This window comes from Misgurnus anguillicaudatus, chromosome 11, assembly GCF_027580225.2.
Source record: "Misgurnus anguillicaudatus chromosome 11, ASM2758022v2, whole genome shotgun sequence".
In the NCBI taxonomy this organism is placed as follows: domain Eukaryota; kingdom Metazoa; phylum Chordata; class Actinopteri; order Cypriniformes; family Cobitidae; genus Misgurnus; species Misgurnus anguillicaudatus.
The window spans coordinates 23,820,995-23,842,511 of NC_073347.2; the positions used below are offsets into that span (position 1 = coordinate 23,820,995).

Sequence of the window (21,517 nt, forward strand, 5' to 3'; positions counted from 1 at the left end):
AGTGGCACAAATCTAATTACGAATATTACTGTACGGAGAAACGCTGCTCAAGTGAAGCAAATATCATTGCAAAGTGTTATCCAAATCTCTGTATTACATTATACCAGCTATCAAATATGCATGGCGTTTTATTTTAATCAATTGGTTCCTCGTGCAAAAATGAGATTTTCTTCAAAAACGAAATGTGGTTTTGCATGCAAGTGACGCAAAAGAATTTATTTGCATACATATTAAAATCGTACCCTAATTCGGTTTGTAAAGCAAACAACGGCACACACAAACCCAAACAAGGCCAAAAACTACGAAGCTTATTTTATCAAGTGAGCTTTTTGGATGAATTAATTTTATAGGAGACGTTCTGTCGCTGCATGTTTTGAGCTTCATTCGATAAAGAAGAGACAATCTAACATTTTTATTTCATGTAAACAGCTGTATCTGAACCTGCTCACATGACTGAGATGTTTACCTGCAGGCAGAGAAAGGTTTGTGAGAAAGGCTCCATCCTCACCAGGTACGAGGCCACTATGATAGCTGAGGAATAGTGTGTGCAGTAATGACATTGTGCAGACAGATCACCTGCAATCATAACATTCACAAAGCAAATAAAACCACACCACATTTATCTCCAATGCATACCTCCAGCAGGATTAAATGCTATGTAAATTTACAATGTTGGACATCATTTTTATATGTTCTGTACAGTCCAGGAACAATAATGTATAGTGAGGATTAGAGTGATGCTTTACCTTCATTACTTTCTACCTCGAGGTATCTCTGAATGAATTTCTCTCTTCTTTTCTCTGTTTGGGCTCCCATTGGTTTAGACAGGTCACGAAATGTTGCAGGAGATAACAGATCCAGAGTCTAATGAACATTTAAAAACAATTAAATATTACAGCAATTGCTCAATTAAAAAGTCTGCGGGAAAGTGATTTTGTCACCTCTGATTCATAATCAGCAATGATCCAAGGAAAAACAGGATACTGCATTAAATCGTTGTATGTTCGTCCAGCAAGAGTGTTCAGATGCATGAGGTATTCAAAGTTACTGATTTCCCCCCTCTATGGAAAATAAAATTATGATATAACAAATATCAATATTAAGACAATAATATTACAATATTTAAAAAATACTGTATATGTGATCCTGTCTGTGAAATCCAGGCTAAAGTCTCAATCTCATTATGATATGAGGAGCATTAAGGTTTGATTTCAATCATATTCACTTTCATTTCAAATGACCTTACTCAGCCAATATTAAAGATATCAAGGTTATATATTTCACAAAATGTACTTTACATTGTGTAGAAGGATTTTATGTAAAAACAAAACAGTAAATCACAAATATAACTTTAGCTGGATTTTCACAAAGTATATTGAAGGGAAAAACACTGTATTTCAATATTTTACTATGTTCTTACCTCAACTTAGATTAATTAATACATACCTATCTTTTTTCAATGCGTGCACGTAATCTTTGTACAGTGCATCGTGAATGTGTTAGCCTTTAGCCTAACCCCATTCATTCCTTAGGATCCAAACAGGGATGAATTTAAAAGCCATCCAAACACTTCCATGTTTTCCTTATTTAAAGACTGTTACATGAGTAGTTACTCGAGTAAGTATGGTGGCACAAAATAAAACAATTGAAATTTTTTAAGCGGATAAAAATGAAAACTATAGACCGTTTCATCGGGCGCACGTGCGGGGACGCGATAAGCGCCTGGTCCGAACTTTACTTCCGGTTTCTGTTTGTTTAATGGTCTGACTAGTTGCTGTAACTCAACAAATACCTTGTCGAAAATAACAAATGTTTTGGGTTCCTACTTTGTTGTTATTTATTCTTCGCAGAGTTTACCGAAAGTTACGTGATGACCACGAAAGCCGCGTGTTTATGTTGTTATATGCTGAAACCGTCTATATTGTTTGGTGGAAGAGCACTTAGTTTGCAGCACTCCCGAGGTCGACTAAGTGCTCTTTCGCCATACAATATAGTTCTCATTTTTTATCCCCTTAAAGGTCACGTTCTTCCTGATACCATTTTTTAAACCCTAGTTAGTGTGTAATGTTGCTATAATAGAATAAATAATACCTGTAAAATGATAAAGCTCAAAGTTCACTGCCAGGCGATATATTTTCTTCAATAGAATTCCTCTTTAAAAGCCTACAACGAACGGCCGGTTTGGCCTATAGCCCTCTATTTCCTGCTTTAATGACGTCAGTAAAACAGTTCGTTGACTAAACTCCGCCCACAGGAATACGTCAGTCACCAGCTTTGGCTCAAACGGCTCTGCTAAGCTAAGCTGCTATCGAATCACAGCACACTAAATACAAACTACACAATCAGAACTTGTTACGTATTTCTGAAGGAGGGACTTAACATAACAAGGAAGACATCAGCCTGTTTTGAGGACAGTGAAAACAGCGCTATACAGATAAGTAAATTGTGTGAAAAATACCGCATTTTTTTACACGTGAAACATGAACACATGTGATATTGCCCACTATAAACACAATCAAAGCTTCAAAATCACAGACAGAACGGGAGCTTTAAAAAAAAATCGCCACCATACTTACTCGTGAAACTACTCATGTAACAGTCTTTAAACAGGGAAAACATGGAAGTGTTTGGTGCCTTCTAAATTCATCCCTGTTTGGATCCTAAGGAATGAATGGGGCTAGGCTAAATGCTAACACATTCACGACGCGCTGTACATAGATTAAGTGCACACTTTAAATAAAGATAGGTATATATTCATTCGTCTAAGTTGAGGTTAGAACATAAAAAATATTTAAAAACTGTGGTGTTTTCCTTTAAAAATATTTTTGCTTAATGCAAAGTATTTTATTTTTCTGATTTAATTTTGCTATAATCAGGGACAAGCTTGTTATAATCATTATAGACTTGCAATAAGTGAACACTGTGGTATATTATTAAATCAGTGTAAAAGTAGAAAAGTACATAATGGTTAAATTTAGTGAAGGCACACCCATTACCTGCCATTTAATGAGGACAGTCTTCTCAACCGAGGATGTTCTTCTGTATAAACACAACAAAACAAAAAATTGAAGAAAAATATACCTTAGGCTACTATATGACATGTACAGTACTGCTGTCTAAACTGTTGACTTTTTAACAATCACAGAATCTGTCACAGAGTCATCTAAACCAAATCTGAAGTACTGTAGTTGCAAAGTCCTGAAATAGTGAAAGTGACGTAATGATCAGTGTATGGTAACCCATACTTGAAATGGGGGACAGATGCTGTGAGACCCAAACCGGCAACTCTTGGGTTGCAACCCTGACTTTCTAACCATTAGGCCACGAATGCCCACTACTATATATAAATAAAGGTAGGCTTTTTTTCGATCAGATTATTTTATCTCAAAGGAGTAAATAGTGCCATCTATTGGTTTTAAAATACCTATAAAGCTGGATTCTACAGTAATTTATTAACATGTAAGATAGGATTATTTGCCCGTTCACACAGATTATAAATGTGGCTCTTACTGCATGTGACCACAACACACAGTAAGATGACATTCATAAGAATAATTAGGATCACAAAACAAAACTAGTAAACTACAAAATAAAACTATTTTACAAAATAAAACTAGTAAAACTCGACAACATCTAAAACTGTACTGTATATTCAATATACTGTATGTTTAAAAGTAAAATTGTTGCAACGGTGGAGTGAAATTATTAACATCCTGTCTGATGTGGAGTACTTTAAAGAACTTTGTTGAACTGTAATGTGAGAGGCGGAAACACAAATACTGCAACATTTCTTTCTCCTCTTTCTTTTGTACAGACTCCAGTCACAGGACAATAAAACACTTGGCACCCTGCGTAAGCAGTTGCTTATTTACAGTTAAACAGGACAAAGCCTCATCGGAATACAGATCAAAACCGATTCTCAAGAAGTTCTCTTGAATGGACCTCGTTTAAAAAATGTGAGTAAAAAAAAACTTTTTACGTATTCTTTCACTGGAAATAGGGATGCAATAAATCTTTGGTAACAAAAGACGGTTGGAGTTAACTGACAAGCTCTTGCCTTATCCTTTTACCTTCAGCCATTTTGAAGTTGTGCCGCTTGTTTAAGTAAGGGAATAAATCTGGTTCAGTAACAGATTAACAATCTAGTGTTTAAAGACACCAACAATGTGGCTATTGATTTAGTAGTGCTTTTTAAGTAATCACTGTTATATCATTGACATGGCGTTGAAAAGAGAAGAAACGGTTTCATTTGACATTGGTAGAATTGAGGATGCTTTAAAAACAAGAGTTTTGAACCTTTACAGACCCAGAGAAAAGAGCTAGTAAGAAACTTTACATCCCTATAATTTACGTAGCCATTGGGTTAAATTAACCTAGAAAGTGTTTATATTTGACCCAACAATGGGTTAAAAAACCCAGCATTCAAGATTGATACAACCCAGTAGGGCTGCACGATAAATCGCATGTGTTTGTCAGGCGCATCTCGTCAGTAATGCCGGTTCCTTGACTAGTGTTAAATCGCCATCAGCTGCTTTCAGATGGAGCCGCATTAACTGCACAGAGCCGTAGTACACGGACAATCGGGGCAATTTCGCATTAATTATCGCTGACGTATCGCCTGCGATATGTACACGATATGGCCCAGCTTGTCAGGGAACTACGGCTCTGTGCAGTTGATGCCGCGCTATCTGAAAGCAGCTGATGCCGATTTAATACTAATCGGGGAGCCGGCATTGCTGACGAGATGCGCGTGATATCGCATGCGATTTATCGTGCAGCCCTACAACCCAGCATACAGTAGGTTAAAGGGGACATATCATGAAAATCTGAGTGCTGTAATTGGGTCCCCAGTGCTTCTATCAACCTAGAAAATGTGAAAAAGATCAACCCAGTTACTTAGTTTTGGTAAACCATTTTCTGCAAGCATGTGAAATAATAGATAATTGAAATTTCCCTCCCCTTGTGATGTCAAAAGGAGATAATACTGCCCCTTAATCTGCACTATCCAACCACAGCACTGCCATTTAGTGCAGAGATCAGCTTATTTGCATTTTAAAGGACACACCCAAAAACTGCACATCTACAAAGTGGCAATTTTAACATGTTATAATAAATTATCTTTGGGATAATTAGAGTTAAAAGTTTACATAAATACTCTGGGGACAACAAAGATTTATTTTTCATCTTAAAAAAGTCTTGTGAAATGTCCTCTTTAAATAATACCCAATGGGTTGGGTTCATCCATTTTTTACCCAACGCTGTGTTGAAAATAACCCAGCATTTTTTAAAGTGTACAATATTCCCCTATTTAATTCTGTTAAAAATTATAAACCATACTATATTAAGAAATAAAGTTAGAAATATATTATCTACTTTTTTATTTTTATAGAAAATACTATGTATGTTACATAAAGCTACACTGTAAATAAAATTTGTAGAAATTACAGTGTTACTTGCAGCTGGTTGCCGGTAACTTACCGTAGATTTAAATGTATGTTATTTACTGGCAAGAGTTTGTTCAAACTTAAATAAATATTAACAAGTCTTTATCTTTACAGAATAAAATTAAACAATAACAGCCTCATGCAAAGCATTCTGGGAAACAGAAATTATCATCAACCTTTTTCAGTTTTTTGCTTTAGATTTTGTTTCCCAGAATGCTTTGCTCTATGCTGTTATTTTAGTTTTACTCTGTAAAGACTTGTAAATGTTTAATGTGCATTTAACTTTGAACAAAATGTTGCCAGTAAATAACATAAATTTAAATCTACAGTAAGTTACCGGCAACCAGCTGCAAGTAATTGTAATTTCTACAGATTTTTTACAGTGTATCCACAGCCCACTTTTAAAAACAACTTCTCTTAAAAGACTTTAAAACCACTGACTGAAAGATTTGCAAACGCAGTCACATCAATAATAAACAATTTCTTCAGTTACAAATAATGTCTGGTATCAAATCGTGTAGCTGCGGCATCTATTATATTTCATATGTCACGAAAATAGCAACAACACCCAATTTTCTCTGGGTTTGGAGGGCTTCAGAATCAGTGAATCACAAACAACATGAAGATGGATCATCTCGATGGTCAGCTCTGTGTAATTGCACCTCTCGGATGCAACGGATTCAAAAACAAAAGGTCTAATAGAAACAGGACGAACCGTATTAGCCCATCTACCAATGTGATTAATGAGTCGCCAAAGGGCTTACAATGCAGCCACTCCTCCATTTTAATGGGGAGATATGAGCAGAGCGAGTTTAAATCTCTTTCCAGTGTCATTTATCAAAGTACTGATTTGACTCTCTCTACACAGACTGCTAGCGCCACCCTGGATCAATCAGCTGGAACGCAAACAGCTTTCATTTGCCTTGCCACAATATGCGCTCGGTGTCTCCTGTACCCACTGTTATCTGGTATTAGCCTTAATTAGAGAATAACATTATCCTAAAAGATCCCTTTAGGGTGAGCTGGGTGAGTGAGTCAGGGTGTGAGCATTAGACCCCTCTCTTCACACCTCCACCGACCCTCCGGCTATACACGATACCTCCATCCCTATTCAAACAACTGAACTGTCTCGTCATTAAGTTAAACACGTTTACAGCTACAAGGTCCTGAGATAATAATTACACGATTCGGGTAAAGACTTAATCAAATTGATGCTTCAGAAACGCTTAACCATTATTCTGTGTCTGTACAGCTTCATGGCTAAGGGGAAGAGAGCAAGTGGAGACAAAGGTACGAAGATCACTTTAAAAATGGCCAAAAACGCCCTGAGAGTAACACCAGAGGGCAAACTACGACTTGATCTCAGCAACGTCGGCATTACCGTGTTTCCCAAGTGTCTACTAAAACTAAGGAACTTACAGGAACTTGATCTGAGCCGGAACAAGTTAAAAACAATCCCAGAATTCATCAGCCAGTTTACCGCTTTGCATTGGTTAGACCTTCACAGCAACCATATTGAGCAGCTACCTGAAAGCATTGGACGCTTGGGATCTCTGGTTCACCTGAACCTTTGTAACAACAAACTAGACTCGACTGGCCTATCACCTGAAATAGGAAATCTGAAGAACCTCCAGGTTTTGAACTTGGGTATGAACCGTCTGACCACCCTCCCTCCCACCTTGGTTGCTCTAACAAACCTGACGGAGCTGAGCCTTTTTGATAACTTGCTCACAGAGGTACCCGAATGCCTTCATGTGCTCCCCAACCTGAGAAAGCTCAACACAAATCGCAACCCTGTGGCTTACACGCTGGTAGACGGCAAAGCCCCCGACTGCGTAAAGACGGCAGGAAATCTGTATTTGGTCAGAGAAGAAGATTTCTGCCAGCCTTGCCTAGAGAAGTGTAAGGAGGAAAGGCAAAGATTCAGAAAGAATAATCTGTTCGATCACAGATCACAAAGGAAGAGTCATTTTTCAGGGCTGATCACGCCAAACTCAGTAGCTCGAGGTAATCAAGATATGTGGCGGCAACAGACTCTCACCTCATACATCTCATAAAGGACACGCCAGACCTGCTGGAGATACCAATAAATGGTCTTTTACGTACAACTGTTAATATTTGAATGTCCACCTGTATTTTATTAAATAAAACTTTGGCTTAGACAAAGTGAGATGAACCATTTGTGCAGAATATTTAAGTAAGGGACAACATATGGGCGGCCGGTTGTTATCGCAGAAATAAGCCCTAACAGTGTGATCGGCATGGATATGTATATAAAGGCTAGATGGCTCAAGGCGGAGTCCCTAACGGCATCACCTGGCGGCCATCTTGCGATAGGGCGGTCGCTCGCTCGTGGCATTGAGTTTGATGGTGCAGGTGCTTTTGAATGACCATAACTTGCTCGGTTTTCTGCCGATTTTCAAGCGGTTTGGGTTTTTACAAACGTTATTAACGTGCCTATAATTCTGGATGCTTTAACATGTTTCATGAATTTATTTTTTATTTTTAGTATAGGTATGCAGTGTCATAAGTACATCTTTGACGTTTGTAACAAACCAAACCGTTTGAAAATCTGTGGAAGGTTGGGCAGGTTGTGGTCGTTTAAAAGTGCCTGCATCATTGGGGCTCGGTGCTGCGAGTGAGCGAGCGCCCTGTCGTGGGATGGCCGCCAAAATGCGGACGTTGCACTCAATTGGCCAGCAGCGCGGACGAGCCATCTAGCCTTTATATACATATCTATGATGATCAGGACCCGACACGAATCATAGGGTTTTGTATCACACTGAAGGGGCTTATTTCTGCCTGTACATTGTCTCATTTATTACACGGCTATTTTCCTCATAAGTAAGGCAAGGAACATTAAATATTGATAAGGCAACACATTTAAATGTCAAGAACACACTATTTGGTTTAATAATTTGTAAATATAATGTCATATATGTTATTAAAAGACATTATATATATATATATAGTTTGTGTACTATTATAAAAGAAATTCCACTTTTAAAAAAAAATTGCTCATTTTCCAGCTCCCTCAGAGTTAAACATTTGATTTTTACAGTTTTGGAATCCATTCAGCTGATCTCCGGGTCTGGCGGTGCCACTTTTAGCATAGCTTAGCACAATCCATTGAATCTGATTAGACCATTAGCGTCGCACTTAAAAATAACCAAAGAGTTTCAATATTTTTACTATTTAAAACTTGACTCTTCTTTGGTTACATCGTGTACTAGGCCCAGCGGAGGGTGAGAGGTTGCGATTTTCTGGGCAGATATGGTTGGGAGCTGTGCTCTCGTTCTGGCGTGGTGATCGGGGACTTTGCTGCTGTGGCATGGCTGCGGGAGGCGCAATAATATTACGCAGCAGCCGAATATAGTCCCCTTAGTAACTTTCAATGGCAGGGGACAATTTACGGGCAGTGCGTAATATCACTACACCTGCTGCAGCCATGTTACAACAGCAAAGTCCTTGGCTATTGCGCCAGAATGTGAGTGTAGTTACTAGCATATCTGCCTAGAAAATCGCAACTTTAAATTTTTTGTCGTTTTTGGTTAACGAAATAACTACAGAAGAGTCAAGTTTTAAATAGGAAAAGTGTCACAACTCTTTGGTTGTTTTTGGGTGTGATGCTGGTGGTCTGGTCGGATTCGGTGGATTGTGCTAAGCTATGCTAAAAGTGGTAGCGCCAGACCCGGAGATCAGCTGAATGGATTCCAAAATGGTAAAAATCAAATGTTTGACTTTGGGGAGCTGGAAAATGAGCATATTTTTTAAAAAAGTGGAATGTCCCTTTAAGCTGTTCCTGCCAAAATGATTTGCAGCTTCTGGGTTACCACGGGTTGTCTGGGAATAACAAACCTGCAAATGGCCAATCAGAATCAAGCATTCCAACAAGCCGTGCAATAATAACGGATATAAAATTTTGGTTTTAAAGCTAATGTGGGTAAGATTATATCAAGTGTTAAACCAAAAACACACAAGGCAACTCTCATATGAAGAACGTGATGAAGCTAAATTGAGTTGGAATTGAAATAGTGAGTAAAGAAAGAACGGCAATTTGAACCGAAACAAAATCAAATAACGAAAAGGAAGAGTGCTTACTGCACCCTTGCAGACAATTAACACCAATAAAATCATGAGGTGCACCAGGTGCTTATGACTTGGAGGAAAAGTTACCGAGGTCGTTTTAATTGATAGAAAGTGCTGAAGATGCAGTAGTTGTATTTTCAGTGTAATGGCTATATATTGCTCAGGGGATTGAGAGTCTTCCTGTCAATATATAACCACATATAGATGAGAATGGCTTTTCTGGAAACTTTAAAACCACAGAACTCGGTCCGTTTCCATATAAAAGTATCGGAGAGTGAAGCGGCAGCTGTCTGTGAGCACTGGTACGGTAGATGATGGTAATTTGTTCTCGACTGCTTTGACACTCACCTCACATTAAATACAGTCTCTGGTCCTTTTCCCTTTAATGAGGAGACCACAGAGCACAGCCTGGAAAGACGGACAAAGAGAGAAGAAAAAACAAGAGAAATCAATTTGGTCTGAATTACACTCAGCTCAGGTACTCTCTCGGTTTACCTCTTATAGGCATTGACGTGGTCATTGTTGAAGAATACGAGAAACACTGAAGATCCGTTCTTCAAGAATATCTCCAGAGCGTTGTCCTAAAGTATTATTAAATCAAATAAAAAATACAATTAGATAAACAAAAAAATTATATATAAATGCACTGCATATAAAGACTTTTGTTCATTACAGGTATGAGCACAAAATAAATATCATAAAAGCAACAGGATTTCATTTAGCCTTATTATAAGGCTTGTTGGAATGCTTGATTCTGATTGGCCAGTCGCAACATTTGCAGGTGTATAATTCCCAGATAACAACCGGTCTGAACTAATAACACATGGTAACCTGGATGCTGCAAACAATATTGACAAGTAGGGGTGCGCGGGGCAAAAACTAACGCGGGGTTAGTTGTAACCACACTGTTTACATTGTTGCACAAGGTTGAGCGTCAAAAGATGATCTCCCGCAAATTTTTGGAAATGTATAATTTTTAGAGTTATTGATGAACGAGTGTTTTGGTGGCATTAAAGTACATTTTTTCATAAAATGTTTTTTTCGGTTTCTAAGTTGGGTGTGTAAGATACCAAATCCAATGCAATGTCTAATTAATCAGTGTCTTGTTGACTAAAACATAGCACCGTTTTTAAATATGTCTGCAGCTCTTAGCAACTTTTTTGGTGGGCTTGAAAATATTTTGACCCAGCGGGGGTTAATTGTACACTGTGTTACAACTAACCCCTCAGCACTTACGATATGAAAACCGTTAACGTTAGCGTAATTCTTGCCGTTGTCTTAAATAGGCTACACCCGAATGATTGCTGGCTGCGCCTGTCTTATCAAAAATCGTGTGTCAAATTTATTTTTGTTCATATCTTTAATATTGATTGAATAAGGTCACGTCAAAGATTGAAATCATAATGAAATGAATGGCTAAATCAGACTTTGATGCTCATTATCTCAGAATTTGATTTTGAAACTGTATGGTTTTTACAGACTGGGTCACATACAAACATTTTTTTGTCATAATTGTGCTGCTTTTTCTCACATAGACATTTGTAAACATTTATAATTGAACTATTTTAAGTAAAGGGCTGGATGAATGAATACAGTATGAATACCCGTCTATTAAAGACAGATATATAAGCAATATCCACTTTAAGTATAGACAATTAATACTGAAATATTTGCTTGCAAACTTAATTTTTAGCAAGTGTTACAACTAACCCCCTGCCTGTTACAATTAACCCCACCTATGGGGTGAAGTTGTAACATTTGCACTTCTGTCACGTTTGGTGTAATTGTCCAAGAATGGTAAGTAATAGAAACAAACTTCAATTGTTCATTTGTAGCAGAGATCTGTGTGTTGCTTGTGTAAAAATATAATTAATCAAACTCAAATATTTTTGAATGATTGAGCCAAAACCAAAAAGGGTTCCGTTGTGCCCCGCTCTCCCCTACAGGTTAATCTTACACAAAAGTTAAATATAAATATGCTTTTAATAAAATATATGACATTATTTGGTTTAATAATTTATAAGTATAGTGTAATCATGACATTTGAAAGTCTTGTCTTATCTTAAATCGAATATAAACATTCCAAATCAATATTAATTGGTCCTTGCCTTACTTAAATAGCCGTGTATTGGGCGGGATAATGTACAGCCAGCCAGTTATTATTACGAATGAGCCCCTTCAGTGTGATACAGGACCCTCCGATTCGTGTCGGGTCCTGATCACACTGTCGGGGCTCATTTCTGCACTAACAAACAGCTGGCTATATATTATCCCTTACATAAAAAATATATTCAAGCAGGATTACTATGTCAAGTTACTGTGAGCTCTACGATTCTCACCTCAAGCAGGTAGCGCATGAAATTTGCCTCTTTGATGTCATCATATGACCAGCATTTGCAGCTCGGACTCAATGAGTTTTTTTCTTTATTCATCATGCTACAGATATACGTGTCTCTCACACTACAAAAAAAGGAATATATTCTCAAATTGTATGTTTATATTTTGTAAATATAAAGAATTTAAACATTTATGACATTAATATACTGATTATACAGAGTCATTTGTAATGAAAACATATGCACTAAATTAGACAAAAATGCAACATTTTCTTTTATACAATATGTACTGTATACAACTATACTGCATATATAAGACTTTGAGTGATTATTAAAAGACAAAAAAATATTTTACTTGGTTTGATGATGGATTCTACAGCACACATCTCCTGTGGAGGTCAACGTGAAGCCCTCACATATGTAGAGGTTATCTTTACCAAATAACAGCACGCCATCGGACACCACATGACCACTGACGATCACCACACAGTGCTTTGCTTTGACCTGAGAAACAGAAACAAATCTGTCATGTGGGTTACAGTATTGTCCACGACTTTGCACTGAACGGTTTAAAATAAATGTGTAATTTGCTTTACATGCAGCCAAATTAAATGAATGAGCAAACACGACACTAAGCCAAGTTTTCAACAGTTGTACGAAGTGTCACTGCAGCCTGCCTCCCGAATTGTGCCCTGGGGCCAACATGTCAAAGAAACGCTACCCTGGTCTTGATTGATCACTGTTACCACTTCATTATCTAAACAACATGGTGGAGAGACAAAAATTAAAGGGAGAAAAAGGAAAGACGCTGAATGGATGGTGTGATGGTGAGACGGAGCCAAATCCTCCGCGGGCGGAGTCCGCGCGAAACCTCTCGATTATGCGTGGCTAATCGTATTGTCTCCCTTCATTTCACAGCAAGCAGCTGCACCTGGCCTCAGCCCTGAGTCACGGTGGCTTTGGGCTCCGGGGATGCGCGTCCACGAAACATATGGGGTCCCGCCGCACTGCCAGCCGCTCCACAATTAATACAAATCAAATCAGCGCCTCCTCTCCGTGCAAGCGTCCTCTCACCAGCACGGAGAGAAGGCCCCACTGTTTATTACCAGAATTAATCAATGACACAGCCACAATAGCAACACGCTAATTGATTAAGGCCTTGTTTAAATATATGGTCCACCTGGTGGGGATTTGGTTTCAGGCAGAACTTTAAACAGAATCAGCCCTGACCCGAGTCACTTTTTATTCTGTCTGGTCTTGGAGATTTACAGCAGGTACATATTTACTACTGGAGAATGTTCTCATGAGTTTTAGGTGGAAGTTCACATTATAAACATGGGTATCTACTCTATTCTCTTCTCCACCATTTCAATTTAAGGATTTGGCTGTGTTTGAAACTGAAAGCTGTCTAGGGATTTGCAGGTACAAATCATAAAAAGTTTAACATTTAACAAATTTATTTAAGCCACTTCAGACATTACCATTTTTAATCTTTAATTTATAGTCAAACCGACTATGGATTTTTACACTCTTAAAACGGTTGTGGTAAAACAACAAATTTTGTGTCTAGTTAAAGGGATAGTTCACTTAAAAATGAAAATTCTGTCATCATTTACTCATCCTCATGTTGTTCTAAACCTGTAAGCATTTTTTTATTTCTGATGAACACAAAAGAAGATATTTTGAGAAATGATGATAAACACACAGCAGATAGTGACTTCCATAGTAGGAATAAAAAAAATATGATGGAATTTAATGGGTACCGTCAATTGTGTGCTTACAAACATTTATCAAAATATTTTCTTCGTCATTTATCACAATACTTCCAAAATATTTTTTTTCTACTATGGAAGTCAATGGTCACTATCTGCTGTGTGTTTAACATCATTTCTCAAAATATCTTATTTTGTGTTCATCAGAAAAAAGAAATTCATACAGGTTTAGAACAACATGAGGATGAGTAAATGATGACAGAATTTACATTTAATGTGTTGTTCCTAACTAGACACATCTCTGTGTTATTATTGGAACAACAGATTTTGTGTTGTTTTTTAACACATCTTGTGTTGTCCCTTTTATTTATTTGAACACAAAATGACATATAATGTGGTAAACAGCATAACACAAAACAATGTGTAAAATCAAAGGAACCGCAGACAATAAGTTACATATTATTACATTGGTAATTATACGCATTTATTTAATCATATAATTTTTTTGTTATAGCCTTTTATAAAGAAAAATGCACTTTGTTAATCTATTCCCTTTATTTCTAAAAGATTTATTCAATTCAAATATTTTTCATAAATAAAGAGTATAGATTTAACAGTGTGCAAACTTCCCTTGTTTATCTGTATACGTTGATATATTTTTTATCCTGCACCTGTTGAAGACAATTTGGATGTGCATAATTTCCTTATCTATTTTAACATTTTTTACCCTCTTTTTTTTATGTATTGCCAGCTTCTATGGCTATGTTCACGGCAAGAGTCCGATTTAATTATCAAGAATAAAATTACGTTTTTTCCAAAACCTGTAAAATAAGAATTGATGATGCCAGGGACCCCCAAATATGATAAATCTTCTGTGAAGGAACCCCTACCTAAAATACATATCAATTTATATATTTTTATGTATAACAAATACAATTGGCTACACTTAGTGTAATGCTGGATGTATAAATCTGAAGAGGAACTTTTTAAATTCAAATTTATTTGTAGTGCAGCACATAGCGTCATTGCAGCTTTACAACAAATACAGCCTTAAAAAATTCCAGTGAGTGAGACAAAGAGGACTCTACAGTAATAACACACTAGAAAGACACAAAGCAAGTGTAAATAATACTGAAATGTATATAGCAAAAAGAGATAAATGAGAGATAAACTCCTAAATTTTAAATAAAGTTTATAAAAAAAAATCTCTTACATTTTCTGGGGACCCTCTAACAGTGATTCTCAATCCAGGGCCCCCAGGGGGGCCGCGAGATGATGCCGGAGCGCCCCAGTTTTATGACATTTTATAAAATACATGAATTTATCATGAATTCTGTGTAATTAAACCTAAAAAAAATAAGGCTACTAACCAACAGCACTACTTTGTTTAATTAAAATGTTTAGTTTAAAAAAAAAAATTGTGATACATTTTCTTTGAGGGGGGGGCGCGAAGGAATGCACCGTACACAAGAGGGGCCGCACGCCGAAAAATTTTAAGAACCACTGCTCTAGACCCCTGATAACCCCTGTCTTATCACATCATGTATACATGACTTAACCTCATGGATTATAAAGAGGGAAAATGTGTTTTTCCCAGCATTAGAATTTATTTTGTGTATTTTATTATTTAAGTCATGACTGCCACTTTCCTAAATTGAAATACCGAGCAGAAATGGGAGCATGTGTGCCAAGCGCTAGGAAACGTCTCCCCCCAACAGTAATAATATCGCATCTACATACAGTACAGTAATACTTCGTCTGTGAAATGTCCTGAGCAATAATAAAAAGCTAAGCCACCGAAGATATGGTGCCTGTAAATTACAGCCATCATGTTGTCTCTGGAAATAAGAATGCAGACGTAGGCCGTGGTAAGCGTGTGCAGTTCTATATTAATAAGTACGAAGAGGGCAATTCGGCTGACACACAGCACAGCAGGACACACCACCTACTGAATGAATACAAGACAGCAGACATCACCCCCTACTGTTCCTTATTAATACTTCTGTCAGACACTGAAAACCCTGTTAATGTGACGAGCCCTGTCAGGCTAAACGCATGCTATCTGCAATAAAGCCTGAAAATGCAACATGATGTGTATTGTATAAGTACTGTGGTGTATAAATGTATATAGTGGTCACTTGCACCTCTTCGCCGGGCACCAGCTCCTGCAGTATGAGCTGTGTGTCTGTGCACTGATCGGAGAAATCCTCACTTTGAAGAGAGGCGTCGTTCAGCACGGGGAAGAAAGTCAAACGCTCACAGTCTAACCCGGGCTCCTCTTCAACCTCCCGGCCCGCCTCGCACAGGATCCTGGGCTCTAAGATAAAATAAAGACATTAAAAATCAAATGGAATGACACAGCTGCACAATACAAAGCTATGATAAAAACAATTGTTTGTACACAGTGTGGCCATTTGCACTAAAGTAATCTACAATAACCAGACAAATTTATGAAAAAATGCAATTTGGATGTCGGAGAAGTAGCCTGGGAGGTAGAGCATGTGTGTTGGTATTTTTTGTAGGTAACCCAAATTACAATCTGGCTTATTACAATGTGTAATGGTTTAAAGGCCTCCTGCCAACAGAGATGCCATAGATACCTGAATCAGCCTCAATTATTTCCACAACTGCTTTTTTTTCTTCTGTGATATTCTTCTGAATGAGGCTTGAAGTGAATGATGGCATCTAAACAAAATAACCAAAAATGAATTTAACAGCCCAAAATATTTACCGGATATACTTTAACCTATGCTCAACAACAGATTACCTTTTTGGAACGGCGTAGTTCTTTACGGCGAATTCGGGAACGTGTGCGATTGCGTCCCTCTGCTGTATTCTGTACCCAGCCTCGTTTGAGAAAGACACCGGGCCCGGGGCCAAACAGGCCCCTCTCCCTGAGCAGATCTTCCTCTATTCTTAGCCACTGTCCGGCTATACTATCATTCTCACTGTGAATCATCTACACAAAAACACAGCACAATGCAAACTGTATCTGATGGATTACAGGGGAACAGCCATTATACAGAAAGTATATAATAATAATAATAATAATAATAACAGACCTGAGCGTGGCTTTTTAACATGCCATCAAATATGGTTTCACAAGTCTGCCAATGCGTCTCCATGTCAATGACAAACCCCTTTGATGGAAACAAAACACACACCGCCCAGACACATAAAGGTGCGTTACAACCGGACAGTTATATGTATGTAAACGATCATCTGTAGCTATTAGGTTTGCACACAGTTACAATAAGATTTTGCAAATTGCATTCATGCGGGAAAAACAAGCTAGTGGCTATTTAACCATACAATAAAGCTGTCTCCAATAGTCCTCTGCGTGCTCTAATTAACTTAAAGTATAATATAAGCGCAGTGTGAGGTGACTGCTGGCCCTGCGCCATGCTCTGTGTCCTGCTGATTTATTGTACTGATAGGCATTAGCGCTTCAGGAAGCCTGTGTACTTCACCACCGACCTGCTCATATCTAGATTTACTTAAAGGCTCATTAAAGCAATCATCGCTGTGGTGTCCTCTCTAACCCAGCCAAACAGCCACACACACTGCAGTTCAGAGACTAGAGGTGAACCGGAAGACTACTGAATCCAACACTGTTAAGGATCAAATTCATAACCCAAGACTGGGAGAAAGTTAGTTCACATGGAAATGTTTACTAAAAATTTTACTGTGCTAATTTTACCTAATGATATGTGGAATTTAACATATATTGTAAATATCTTAAATACTGGCTTGAGGGGGTTAAAACGTATTATTATTATTATAATATGAATTACATTATTAGTGTTTTCGTTAAAGGAGAACACCACTGTTTTTTAATATTTTACTATGTTCTTACCTCAACTTAAACAAATTAATACATACCTATATTTTATCAATGCGTGCACTTATCACTTATGCGTGTAACTACTCGTGCAATGGTCTTTAAATATGTAAAACATGGAAGTGTTTGGTGGCTTCTAAATTCATCCCTGTTTGGATCCTAAGGAATGAATGGGGCTAAGCTAAATGCTAACACATTCATGACGCGCTGTACAAAGATTAAGTGTACGCATTGAATAAAAATAGGTATGTATTAATTCATCCAAGTTAAGGTAAGAACATAGTAAAATATTGAAAAACGGTGGTGTTATCCTTTAACACTTTACAATAAGGTTGTATTTGTTAACATTAAAGGATTAGTCCATTTTCTTAAAAAAATCCAGATAATTTTCTCACCACCATGTCATCCAAAATGCCGATGTCTTTCTTTGTTCAGTCGAGAAGCATTTTTTTTTTAAGGAAAACATTCCAGGATTTTTCTAATTTTAATGGACTTTAATGGACCCCAACTTGTAACAGTTTTAATGCATTATAAAATAGTTTCAAATGACTCTAAATGATCCCAAACGAGGCATATGGTCTTATCTAGCTAAACGATTGTCATTTTTGACAAGAAAAATAGAAAATATGCACTTTTAAACAACAACTTCTCGTTTATTTTCGTTCCTGTGACGCTCCAGCGCGACCTCACGTAATTGCGTAATGCCGTGGAAAGGTCACATGTTACATATATGAAACGCACATTTGCGGACCATTTTAAACAATAAACTGACACAAAGACATTAATTAGTATCATTCGACATACAACAACGTCAAAACGGTCCTCTTTATCCACACTTGTAAACAACACTGGGGCGTAGTTTCACATACTTCATCCGTGACCTCTTGACGTGATGACGTATTGCGTGAGGTCACGCTGGCGCATCACAGGACCGGAGATAGACGAGAAGTTGTGGTTTAAAAGTGCATTTTATTTATTTTTCTTGTCGTTTCACTAGATAAGACCCTTTTGCCTCGTTTGGAATCGTTTAGAGTCCTTTGAAACTGCAATTTTAAAATGCATTAAAACTGTGACGTGTTGGGGTCCATTAAAGTCCATTAAAATGAGAAAAATCCTGAAATGTTTTCCTCAAAAAACATAATTTTTTCTCGACTGAACAAAGAAAGACAACATTTTGGATGACATGGTGGTGAGTAAATTATCTGTTTTTTTTTTCTTTAAGAAAATGGACTAATCCTTTAATAAATGCATTAGCTAACATGAACTAACAAGGAACAACACATCTATAGCATTTATTAATAGGGATGCAGGGACACAACATTTCTTTGCAGATACCGATATTGACTTTCTTATAATGACATCTACTGATTTCGATAGTTTTGTCATAAAATCCTAGAAGTGCAGAGCATATTTGCTTTTCTGCCCCTTTTGATTGCCAGAATATAATCTGCGGTGATCATCGGCTGTTTTGAAACAATCGGTTGATATTGTTGTCTGATAGTGAGAAAAAATGCTTATATCTGCCGATACAAATTATAGGCCGATATATTGGTGCATCCCATTTATTAATCTAACTTCATATTAATTTCAGTATTTACTAATACTTTTTTTAATTCAAATGTTTAACTGTTAACATCAGTTAATGCACAATAAACTAACATAAACAACTGTAATGGCATTAACTAACACTAACAAAGATTAATAAATGCTGATAAACAACACTGGTCATTATTACTGTAGTTTGTGTTAGTTAATGCATTTATTAATGTTAACAAATACAACCTTATTGTAAAGTATTACCACTAAGACTTTTTGATTAGTGTCACTAAATACAAACTTAATCCTCTCCAAACAAAAAGGGCAGAAGGATTTTAATTACATTTTAATAATTTTATTGGAAATACTATGAAATAGCTTTTTAATTTCTCTGTGCTAAATCTGCTTTCGTCACCAACAAATGTAATGCTGACTGCAGTATCTCACAGCCAAGTTACAAAAATTAAAAAAAGTTCCATTTAGGGGGTAAAAACAACTCAAGTGATAAAAACTAAGTTATAAAACTAAAAAACTGTGCATCTGTGTGTGTGCCAAATGGATGGCAGGATTAAGAATCGCTACAAAGAAGTTCAAATAAGTAATTATGGCCCTGTCTTGACAGATAAACACTGAATCATCGCCTAATCGCATTCCTTTATTTAGAGAATCATAAGTAATATATAGCATTAATTATGCTATTTACCAGCAAACAGCAAACTTATTGGCCCCGCACAAGCGCAACATTAAACAGCATCCCCTCTGCAATTAACATCACACTGATTTCCATTTTAATTACTTTCCGCAGAAAAGGACTACCTTTGATGATAACATAACATAATGTCAGCTTCATTCTAGGCTGTTGGCGAATGTGTAATAAACTTAACTTGATCATTAGCTATGTTAATTATCTTTCTATTATGAAGATATAATTAGTCCGTAGCATATATGAAATGAATCCAGAGGAAAGTTTTCCCTGCGCTGTGCTATATGGTTAAGTGGTTAAGAAATGAAGACCTGGTTATAAAACTCATATAGACTTGCATGTTCGTACCTTATGATATATACAGTACATACATTATTCGGACATTTAGGAAGACTTTCCGAAACTAACACCAAATTCAAAGCTGCATGTTTGTTTCTACGGAGGACAATTTATCAAGACATCTGATAGGCTGTCAAAAAGTGCTCTTACATGGAGTAACACAAAATGAATGTTTTCATCAGATCAGGGCTGCTTATAATCACCGCCCCGTTTCTGAAGCGGTGACGGCGATGGCAGCAGTTGCAAAGAAACAGTAATTTCATGCCCTCGTGCCTGAGTAATATCTCTGTGCATCCTTTTCCAGATGGCGACGTCTTTTGCGGCGGGAACTAATGATGTGGCCCGCGTTTCGGGGGGAAAACAACAATAACAGCGTCTTTAACCTTCAACAGCAAACGCGATGTTCTAGTGAGTGTTCCCATGGAAAAAATTAACAAATATCAATTACATTGCCCACTGAGGTGTACTCAGCTGTAATAATCCAAATTGATTTAGAGAAAGGATTGAGACGGTGCCACCGGGTAGGTGGTGGCGGCTTCCGGTTGTGATGACATTGGGATGGTGCGAGGGCACCTGTGAAGGAATTTGCTAAACGATGCTCTCTTCTCCTGGCCACTGCATCACTGATAGAAAGCAGTTTGGCTGGAGGACTGGGGTGCAACAGTGAGGTAGATTTGGCCATGCATATCGTGAAGGTACTGAAATACAACAGTAAAACATGCTCAAAAAATTAAGTTGGGGTCCCTACCTCAACACTGCCGACCGGATCCTTCTCGAACCTCCTCTGAACGGATTGCAGTGCACTGCTGAGAAGTCCTGCCCTCTTCTGGTGACCATTATTTACCTTTTTACTCTGGGAGTCTAAACAGAAAACACAACATTTAATTATAGCAGCATCTTATAATTATATTATCAGAAATAGTCAAATTAATATAAATAATAATATATATTATTATTTAATTCATAAACAAAGAAAGGTGATCATAAAATACTATCTGCAAGTATTTGGAAAGGTGGTAATTATATTAGCATCGACTAACCTATAAAAAGCTGCCAAGCTTTCATCGCCGTCTCCTCCCACAGAGGGCTCACATCTCCCATTGAAAGCAGGCCATCTTTCCCAACAGTCTTAGCAGACAGGTCGATCTTGTAGGCCTCCTCTAGTGTCTGTCTCCTCTCCTGCATGACTTTACTCCATGTGCTTTCCACAAGCATCATCAGCTCGGATTCCACTACAAAAATCAAAAGCACATTCAAGTTTACTTTCGATTGTACCCGTGTCTAATTGATTTTAAAAGGACTCTGCACTTTTTTTGAAAATATGCTAATTTTCCAGCTCCCCTAGAGTTAAACATTTGATTTTTACTGTTTTGGAATCCATTCAGCTGATCTCTGGGTCTGGTGCTAGCACTTTTAGCATAGCTTAGCATAATCCATTGAATCCGATTAGACCATTAGCATCGCACTTAAAAATAACCAGAGAGTTGCAATATTTTTCCTGTTCAAAACTTGACTCT

The 21,517-nt window shown here is 37.4% G+C and overlaps 2 protein-coding genes across 2 annotated transcripts in view; one reads left to right on the forward strand and one right to left on the reverse strand.

The window, feature by feature from the left end:
* The window catches only part of wdfy4 (WDFY family member 4), a 64,361-nt gene that overhangs the window by 10,400 nt on the left and 32,444 nt on the right, over nucleotides 1-21,517 (reverse strand). The window contains exons 39-53 of the mRNA XM_055169577.2: nucleotides 21,041-21,232; nucleotides 20,749-20,861; nucleotides 16,644-16,721; nucleotides 16,349-16,540; nucleotides 16,182-16,266; nucleotides 15,726-15,898; nucleotides 12,225-12,373; nucleotides 11,873-11,993; nucleotides 10,029-10,114; nucleotides 9,882-9,941; nucleotides 7,486-7,518; nucleotides 2,997-3,039; nucleotides 942-1,061; nucleotides 747-864; nucleotides 467-576 (exon numbers count right to left, since the gene is read on the reverse strand). Coding sequence (XP_055025552.2) covers nucleotides 467-576; nucleotides 747-864; nucleotides 942-1,061; nucleotides 2,997-3,039; nucleotides 7,486-7,518; nucleotides 9,882-9,941; nucleotides 10,029-10,114; nucleotides 11,873-11,993; nucleotides 12,225-12,373; nucleotides 15,726-15,898; nucleotides 16,182-16,266; nucleotides 16,349-16,540; nucleotides 16,644-16,721; nucleotides 20,749-20,861; nucleotides 21,041-21,232 — 1,673 coding nt within the window. The remainder of the gene's footprint in view (nucleotides 1-466; nucleotides 577-746; nucleotides 865-941; nucleotides 1,062-2,996; nucleotides 3,040-7,485; nucleotides 7,519-9,881; nucleotides 9,942-10,028; nucleotides 10,115-11,872; nucleotides 11,994-12,224; nucleotides 12,374-15,725; nucleotides 15,899-16,181; nucleotides 16,267-16,348; nucleotides 16,541-16,643; nucleotides 16,722-20,748; nucleotides 20,862-21,040; nucleotides 21,233-21,517) is intronic.
* Nucleotides 3,125-7,662, forward strand: lrrc18a (leucine rich repeat containing 18a). The gene is made up of 2 exons (XM_055169580.2): nucleotides 3,125-3,956; nucleotides 6,697-7,662. Exon 2 carries the CDS (start codon nucleotides 6,701-6,703, stop codon nucleotides 7,499-7,501), a length of 801 nt encoding a protein of 266 aa, XP_055025555.1. The 5' UTR covers nucleotides 3,125-3,956; nucleotides 6,697-6,700; the 3' UTR covers nucleotides 7,502-7,662.